General features: G+C 40.5%; 1 protein-coding gene across 1 annotated transcript; it reads right to left on the bottom strand.

Moving 5' to 3' along the window:
• Positions 1-5,213: 5,213 nt before the first annotated feature.
• Positions 5,214-8,956, bottom strand: sox9a (SRY-box transcription factor 9a). Its single transcript, XM_017425448.3, has 3 exons — positions 8,167-8,956; positions 7,647-7,894; positions 5,214-7,349 (listed from the first exon to the last, which is right to left on the bottom strand). Exons 1-3 carry the CDS (start codon positions 8,592-8,594, stop codon positions 6,598-6,600), a joined length of 1,428 nt encoding a protein of 475 aa, XP_017280937.1. The 5' UTR covers positions 8,595-8,956; the 3' UTR covers positions 5,214-6,597.
• Positions 8,957-9,294: the final 338 nt, after the last annotated feature.

Here is a 9,294-nt window from a genome sequence, read left to right as displayed (position 1 = left end):
ATCAAAGTTTTTGCTTCTATGTATTTAATCATATCAATATAATTTTAAAAAAATGCACCAATTTAAATATTGGCTCTTCCATTAAATTTAAACTCATTTCTCAAAAGATGTCTGAATGCACACAGAATTAAGCAAAGGAAAGAGGTGATTTTGGCCAAAATTGCTACAGATATATGTATATGTATATGACATGTATATGGCATTTAACAAATCCTGAAATTTTACTTTAAAGTCATAACTTTATTTTTACTTCATCCCTTATTGTGAATGACTCTGTGAAAGTCACTTTAGGTTTTTTTAGTGTGTCACTTTCTGGGTCCATGATAAAAAAAAAAGTCGTTCTTTGTGTATAATTAATCAGTTCACTGCTAGGTTAGGCATTGTGTACATCTCTGGAATCTGAATTTGGCCCTGAACTTTACTTTTTTTAAATGTTGGTTCAGGTATTAACTTATTTGGACAAGGGATTAAGTCCTATTGGTTGTCCCCTAGATGGAATGGACAAACATAGAGGAGGTATGTTTGAGATACTGGGCCCTTTACGCAAAGAAGGGGCCACTGAGCTGCTAATAATCCTCCCTACAGCCACTGGAAGAACTGGCAGTTCACGGCTCTGTTGCCATGAAAAAGCAAACATACAAACACTCCCATCCCAACTGTAACTACACTCACTTTTGCTGGTGTTAGACTATGTTTGCTCAGTTGACTCTGTAGGTGACTAAACTTCAATTTGCATCGTTTTTCATGTTGTCAGACAGTACAAGGCGAGCGTGAAGGATAACTGTGGCCCCAAAAACCAAGCGATTCAATTGCAATTCAATAGCTTAAAATGTTTTTTAGGAAGTGGACACATCATTTTAGCCATGTTTCTTTTAAACTGTATTTACTTTATGCATAGTTGTGGTTAGATTTTAGATCTTTCAGTAACAGAAGATTGAAACTGGGCTAAATTTCATCAGATAATCTTTCCATGTATGTTGCAGCCACAATTATGACTCATGATCATGATCAGCTACCAGAACTTGGCCTGTAGTCAGCTCTCATGTCCTTAGGGAATGGTATAAGTTTTTCTAAAACGTCCACGTGTCTTTTCTCAAACAACCTCTGCTGAATGGGCAAATATGCTGTAAAAGGATATGTTCTGTGGAGATTTACCAGGTACAGAAAGAGAATTAGCAAAGACAAACCACTATATCTGCGGTTGCTTTGACAGCCAAAATGTTTCTCTTGGAGCCAAATGGAAACGAGAATGGAAAATCTCATTATTATTGGATAGAATTCTTCTTACAGTAGTGAAGGAATAATGAAGATAAGGATGAGAAACATTGATTATAAACAGCCCACAGACAAAACCACTTGATCCATCATCTTCTTTGGACTCCTGGATTTAATTATGAGGAGTTGTCCTGTTCACTGAAACATCTGCATGCTTTTTTATGTAAGACATACCAGAAGCTCATAGTTTTAACAGTGTTTTACATCATAACACACACACACACACACACACACACACACACACACACACACACACATATATATATATATGTTTGTGTGTAAACCAAGTTGAAATATCATTTTAAATGCTTCCTTGACTGTGTACTTTAAAGTAAACCTCCCACTGGCAACCCTCACTTACCTCACTCCCAGACTGAGCTGGAACTCATGAGGCCTCAGACACACTTAATGGGATTATGGTAATATAATTTTGCGACGCTGACCTTAGGCCACTGCCAGGTTTCTTCCACATCCTCAGACAAAGGCACAGAACTCACCAAGGTTTCCAGCAGGCTGGCCCAGCCCAGCCTCTTGGCACAGGCCAATGTCCTCTTTTGGGTCAGTGCAAGATGGATGACTGAAGGGCAAAGTTTCTCCTGCTAAATGTGCTCCATCACTAAGCAAAATCAAACTGTGACAAGACAGGAAGAACATATGATTTACCAAGTGTAAACTCTATATATTCCTGTCTTTTATTCATGTGTTTAAACAATAATTAATACAACTCAGGATGTAGAAAATGTGCTCACACAGTAGTTCTTTAGCTGTGGGTGTAGCTTCCATGGAGACAGCCTTGTAGAAAGGTTGTCCTTCCAAATGATTTAGCAGGAGTTTCCTCTTAATGTGTCTTATTGGTTTAAGAAAGAAGTTTATGGAGCGGACTGTTTAAAAGCAAGTGAGTGTCGGGGTCAATTTATGCTGTTCTTTTAGGCAATCACTACAAAAGAATGGTTACAAGTGGTTCCAATCCCCAAGAACGCACAATTAGCTAGACAAAAATAAAGTCTAAAATATATTAAGTTCATATTTTCCTTTGTTATTCCTCTGTAGCAATAATAAACAAAAAGCACACATGCTTGCAAAGATACACACACAGTATCCATATTCAGATAACTGTATTCGTGTTATTATGTTTGCGAGCTCTTTCCTGTGCTGACTTTTTATTTTGTTTACTTCTTTGCATCATCGTTTATGTCAATGTTGTCCAGTCACCATGGCTGTATCACTAGATTTTTTTAGTAGCTTTTTTCTTTTCTTTTCCTCTTCTTTCTGCCTTCAAAAAGACCACCCATAGGGTTTGGAGGGGGCAGACGTCTCTGTGGAATAATAATGGGGTCGTCCTGGGAAAATTGCCCATGGAAGGAGTTGCTTAAAAAAAAGGGAGAAGAAGAAGAAAAAGAAAGAAAAAAATGGTCTTGTTTCCGATGCTTCTTGGAAACATTCACCAGGGCACTCCTGCTGTGTGGTGGGGAGCAGCCCCCTGATCTGCTGCATCACTCTGCTGCAGCCAAGACTTTCTGACTGGATGGTGGAAGGGTGCAACATTTTTTATAAATCTATATCTTGTAATTTGCTGAGAATTGCTTTAACAATATAATAAATATATTGCCTTTTATTGCAACTCAAAATGTAATTGATTCTGTCGTTTTATTACCACATCATCATTGACATTAGAACTTTTTTGGGGGTGGGTGTTTAGGACAAATTGACTGTCTTGATTTTGGGGCAGATTTTGACTGTCTGTGTCCACAGAAAAGCAATTAATCTCTATGATCTCAAATCTGATGTCATTTCTTGGTGGTGCTTCTTTTTGGCAACACCTTATGACACATTATTCTGATGAAACACAAAGAAAGACTACACTGGCACTTCATAATTTTTAGTTTTATTGTTTCAGAGTATATGGTTTAATAAAGAAAGCGTTCATTTCATACATTAATGCTCTGTTTAAAATTGGCAAATATTTAAAAAAAACTAAATTTTGGCAAGAAGCTAACATAAATCTACACAAAGCACAGCTATTAGCTCAATTTTACTCTTTATTAAATTTTAATGTTTATGCTAGATACATATTTTTCAAAGAAGTAAACATGAACAGGAATAAAATGTCTAAAATATACTTTGTCGTGTTTTTTGTTCCTAAAAGTTTTTTTTTTGTAAGAATAGAATGTGATGGTTTTTAAAGACTGAGAAAATTATTATCTATTGAGTTTTTATTTAAACTCATGATTGCCTTTTTTAATAATAATTGCAAATTTGACATTTTCCAAAGCACATACCAAAGAACCCAACCAATAACTTGAGAATGAAACCTCATAAAACATTTCTCTGGTTGTTCTCTGTGAAACACGGCTGATTGTTTACTGAATTTGTTTTTTTACCTTTTGACCTGAATATTGGGCTGCAGCTGAACAGCCTTCCATCAGGAGCCAATCAGGGTTCTGCTACCATGTATGGCCGGTGGAGACAAGTCAGACAGCATAATTGTAAGTCTCATAACAATATATTACACTAAGAGCTCATCAAACTCTAATGTCACTGTTTGGGTTAAAGGTGCCCCCTAATTCCTCCACGCGCTGTCATTCAGATGGTTTCAGTTTTGAAAAATTAATCCTGTTTTGTATCCTTCAGAGTCATGTCAGTCATGAGTAAAATTCCTGGCTTTGGAGGCTTAAAAAAAGTGGGGCAAAAGCAAAGTATTAAGGTTTTCCCCAGCTCCACTTTTCTGCTCTGCCTCGAGCAATCAGTAACTGTCTTCCTTTTGCCCTGTTAGGCCTTGGGGCCCCGCTGCATGGCTCCAGGTTTGAGCCAGGGGAGATTCAGTGATGGATGGGGCCCTGGGGCTCTCTGTGGGAGGTGGGCTTTGCACACCCTGTCTGCTCCTCACTGTCAGAAGGGAAGTTGTCCTCTTTTGTAACCAGAGACAGCAGAGTGAGGCCTGATGACACTGAAAACAAGCAGAAACATTTTTTTTATACATCAGCAGCTGTGGTTTCTGAACATATTGTGTGTCTAGTGGATTGTGAAACATCAGTCAGCGGTTGTGTGATTGACAGATTCTACAGTAAGAAGAGGTTGAACCCCTTTAAATTAAGCTCAGTAATAATGAGGGACATTGCTTTACTTTTTTAAATTATGCAACATCCCTCACAGATACACACACATACAGTTTAAATTTGACCAAACTTCAGAACATGAAATCTAGATTGGCATCTCTAAGTATTAACAACATAAGTAGAATGACATTTTAAAATGCCATTCTTTAATTATTTTAATGCTCAAATTACATTGCATTCAAAGGAAACTCAAATGTAAAGTGAACCTTTTGTTTTTAATACTAATGCATGTATACATATATAAGCCTGACTTTATATGCAGAAGAAAAAATATCTAGTTTTGACATCTCAGTGACATGAGTTACAGCAGGAAAAAAACAGCTGACGTGAGGAAAGAGACATCATCTGTGAACGTACCTCAAATTTCAACACAAAGCTGTAGTACCTGATTGTGTTTACATTCTCACTGATTTATTAAGTTCAGCTCTGTCCCCCTATAAGTTAGCCAGTAATGAATAAACAACACGCAGCGTCTAGTTTGTTTCTTTAAGCCGTTGTGTATACAGGCAGAGGGAGGGGTGCGGACATACATCAAGTCAATAGGTGGGGGTGATACCAGACCTGTGACCTCATGGTCTGAAAAGCCAGAAGCAAAATCTCACAAAACTTCTGAGTGATGTAGAAATACAATAAAATAGAATAAAATCTTTATGGCACTGGAATGATTATCTTAATATATGCTCATTATGCAGAAATAGTTGGCATAAATGATTCAAACTCACTCTGTAATTTGTTTTTATTTTGTATATTTTCTGTCTGTGGAGACTATTTTGTGTAATTACCGGAAAGAATTCGCCTCAGTAAATAATGAAAACAGCAACACATTTCTGAGTTTTGCTTTTATTGCAAACAAAAAAGTAATACAAAACATAAGCTTTAAGGACAATGCCATGTTCACCTACAGGGAAACTGCATTAAAAAGATGACAACATGAGAACTAAGGATACAGAATATAAATTGAACGCAAGATTTTTTTTTTGAAATAACAAAAAAGCATCATGTTGATTCCAGCAATTTTTTACATCTGCTTTTTAATTCATTTAGTCATTTATTTAAAAACAGAACAAAATTAAGAGAAAACGTCCAGTTTTTCTTTTAGCGAAAGACCCATTGTGTGATTCTGTACATAAGAAGATCAGAGATAAAAGAAACTTTCATAGGGTAACATTTACAAATGATAAATAAACAACGTTGTACCACATACGACAGCAACCTATTTCACTTTTGTTAGCTGCTGCTGAATTTTCAAAGAATAATTGCAAATAGTTATCCTCAAATAAAATTAATGCTAAAGAATAAATTAAGAAAAAAAACGTTAGGAGGAAGGATGAGGCAGAAAGAATGTATAGAAGCACACCGTGTTCAGACCTGATGGGTGCTGGCAACGGTCAGGTCAAAGGTCACTTCCTGAATCTCATCGAGCAGGAAGTCCGACCTGAGCTGTCGGTTCCACACTGCAAAGCCAGAGGACGAAGCCTTGCTACTGCAGCTCCAGAGGCACCAATGGTATCGAGGCAGATAAAAGCAAGCATTGCTCTGACATCTAGCAACACAGTAAGGCCCCTAAAAGAGTTACATGGCACCTGCTATGGCGTTTTCCAACACAATAAACTGAGCTAAAGCAAACAAGGAGTCGAACGTTGGACTAATTCACTGATGACACGATCATTTTACGGCCAAAAAAAGTCTAATCTAGTTCAAACCTGCATTGCTCAATTCCTGCATCTCATAGGAATTAAAATATGTACAGTATAAAAATTCAAAGCAGAACGAAGGCTATTATAAGACTGCAGTGTCAATAAACACATGTTTCTTACTTCCTGTAAATAAAACGGTACATTAGTGAGAAGTAAGGCCACTGAGGGGGTTAACCCTGTTCCTTTAGATGAAACAAACCTTCCAGTCACAATGATGACACTGACTATGATGAGAGCAGAACACATACACAGTACATACTATTATATTCATAACCAGCATGTCCTCACAGAGGATTTCACTTTTTAAAACATTATATCTAAAAAAATATAATCACAATTCCAACCAATACAAAAGGCACTGTTGTGAGCCAATTCAAAGATAAATTTTTAGAGCTATAAAAAAAGTTCATGTCATGTTTTTCTGTTGGCAACGACGGATGTGTGGCAAGGGGGCAGAAACGGGTGTGGGGTGAGCATTCATTCAGTCAGTCAGTTCTCTGATTGCCTCCTCAGGGCCTCGACAACTGCGTGTAAATGGGCTGCTGGTCCCAGTGCTGCGGACTGTGGGTCTGCGGCACAGAGGGCACCCCGGTGCTGTCGGCGATCGGGGTGTACATTGGCCTCTGGCTGGGGCTCATGTAGCTGAAGGTGGAGTACAGGCCGGAACCTTGGCCCGCTGCGTGGCTGTAGTAAGAGTTGGCACCACTTTGGTGGTCAGAATAGTCATACTGTGCTCGTGTGATGGAGGGGTAGGAGGAGGCGCTGTAGTGCTGTAGGTTGAAGGAGCCGTAGGTGACGTGCTGTGGGGAGCCCTGCTGCTCAGTGTAGTGGCTCGGGCTTAGCTGCTCCGTCTTGATCTGGGTGGTTCTCTGTTGACCTTGTTGCTCTCCTCCTCCACCCAGGGTGGTCAGAGAATGCTGCTGCTGCTGCTGTTTGGACAGCCAGGCGTGGGCTCCAACGTTGGCTGCCTGACTGACAGAGGAGCTGCTGATACCGTAGCTACCAGTGTAGCCAGCCTGGGCTGCCCCCCCAGCGTGGCTGTGCGGCGGCAGGTACTGATCAAACTCATCAACATCGAAGCTTCCCATGTTGGAGATGACGTCGGTGCTCAGCTCACCAATGTCCACAGCTCCAAAGTCGATATTGAGCTGCCGGCTGGTGCCCTCTTGAATGGGGCGCCCCTCGCGCTTCAGGTCAACTTTGCTGGAAGGGAGATCTGTCTTAGGGGTAGTTGGGGGTGTTGGTGGGCCCTGGGACTGACCTGGTTGGAGGAAAGCAAAGTAAGACTCCAGGTTAGACCACTCAAACTCCAAACAATTAGTTTTAACCAAAATAAATGGAAATGCATATGAGATGTTTACTGGTTCCATCCTGACAGGTGTATTTGCATGCTGGCTTGTAAAACCTATTAATCATTAACCCTTAATTATTAACAGCTGTTTGTCCAAGACCATAAAAACAGAAAAATCCAAAGCCTACAAAGTGTGCCAAAATGTAAATAATAAAACATTAAGAAAGAAAGAAATCTTTGATGGAATTTGCTGCTGTTTAACCTCACCTGAATGCTCTCCTGGTGAGTGCACTTCGCCCATGCTGGACGCAGGAGAGTCGGCCTGCTGCAGAGCCTTGAAGATCGCGTTTGGAGAGATGTGGGTCGGCTCGCCGTCCTCCGGTTCGCTCTGGCCGTTCTTGACCGATTTTCTCCGCCTGGGCTGATATTTGTAGTCGGGGTGGTCTTTCTTGTGCTGCACTCTCAGGCGTTCAGCCTCCTCCACGAACGGCCGCTTCTCTACCTCGTTGAGCAGTCTGAAAATCGCCACACGAACATGGAAAGGTTGAATATATGAGTTTAAAAAGTTCGCTATATTGTAAGGGCAAGTCATTCTGGATGGGTGCGGCTGCAGCAAATTAAATCTATTTTAAATCAAATTAAAGACGATTTTGCAACACAAATCTGACAGGAAATAAAACGCAGTCATGCATCAGTCAAATCACCGCTCTGCAAAACTCCAAGCAGCAAAGAGGCGCAGAGTTTCGAACAAGTGGCGCAATGCGCACAGCGCCGCGTAAAAACTCACCTCCAGAGTTTCCCCAGGGTTTTGCTGAGTTCTGCGTTGTGCAGATGTGGGTACTGATCGGCCAGTTTCCTCCTCGCCGCCTGGGCCCACACCATGAAGGCGTTCATGGGTCTTTTCACGTGAGGTTTGCTCTTGCTCGAGCCGTTGACGCGCACCGGCATGGGCACCAGCGTCCAGTCGTAGCCCTTCAGCACCTGGGACACGGCGTCCCTGATGCACACGGGGAACTTCTCTTCCTCGCCCTCCTTCTTGTAGTCGGGGCCCCTGAGGAGGTGGTTGTCGGACGGGCGGGTGTTCTCGGTGTCCGAGCCGGAGCCGGAAGGGCACGGCGAGCCCGCGGAGTCCTCAGACATGCTGGGGCTGGGGACGTCGGAGTGACACTTCTCCTGTTCTTCTGTCATCTTCAGGTAAGGGTCGAGGAGATTCATACGAGAAAAGTTAAAGGACAGCTTCTTACAGGAGAAAAAAAAAGAAAAAAGAAAACGGAGAAAGTCCTTTTTCCAAATCCGAGAGTTGTGCCCAAAGACTGCAGAAGGACAGCCTGTAAGGGCGCACAGCTTGACTGGCAAACTGAAATCCTTGAAAGTTAAAAAACGAAGAAAAAAAAAACTGCAAATCTTCAGCGCTCCTTAAGCTTTTTTTACAATTTCAGAAACACTAAAACAAATTGAAATTTGTCTTTACTAATGCTTAATTTAAAATAATAATAATAATAATAATAATAATAAAAATAAATCAGTGTGTTTTGAAGAGGACCGGGATTGAGTAACCGAAGAGTCTGCAAACTCAGGAGGCGAAGCTGCAATTTATGAAAGGAAGGACTGGGGGACGTTCCGTGGGCGGAGACGTAAGTCAACACCAGAGAAAACCCAGCTCAGCCAAGTGGTTTTTCCCTCTTGGGCTTTGGTTTCACCTTCATTCGTAATTTTATTTCACGTTTAGAAGAATATTATAAACTAATAAGATTCAACAAGGTTGTTAAAAAAGGATGAAACCAGATCAATTTAGTGTAGCCTTTACAATTCTCCTATTGTATTTGGATATGAAATCAACTCGAGCCTTACAATACTTTCTTTTTTATTTTTTTACTGGTTTAAAGATGTTTTATTACTAATATTTATGATTTTC

This window comes from Kryptolebias marmoratus, linkage group LG12 (genome assembly GCF_001649575.2).
Source record: "Kryptolebias marmoratus isolate JLee-2015 linkage group LG12, ASM164957v2, whole genome shotgun sequence".
NCBI lineage: Eukaryota > Metazoa > Chordata > Actinopteri > Cyprinodontiformes > Rivulidae > Kryptolebias > Kryptolebias marmoratus.
The sequence above is the reverse complement of the archived record's forward strand: the minus strand, read 5'-3'. Positions and strand labels throughout refer to the sequence as shown.

What these genes read in the sequence shown, in the direction of transcription:
- sox9a (XM_017425448.3), bottom strand. Translation starts at nt 8,594, where the DNA reads ATGAATCTCCTCGACCCTTACCTGAAGATGACAGAAGAACAGGAGAAG. An exon ending in ACCCTGGGGAAACTCTGGAG is followed by an intron (nt 7,895 to 8,166) that starts GTGAGTTTTTAC and finishes GGCGATTTTCAG; the next exon opens with ACTGCTCAACGAGGTAGAGA. An exon ending in CTCACCAGGAGAGCATTCAG is followed by an intron (nt 7,350 to 7,646) that starts GTGAGGTTAAAC and finishes TCCTCCAACCAG; the next exon opens with GTCAGTCCCAGGGCCCACCA.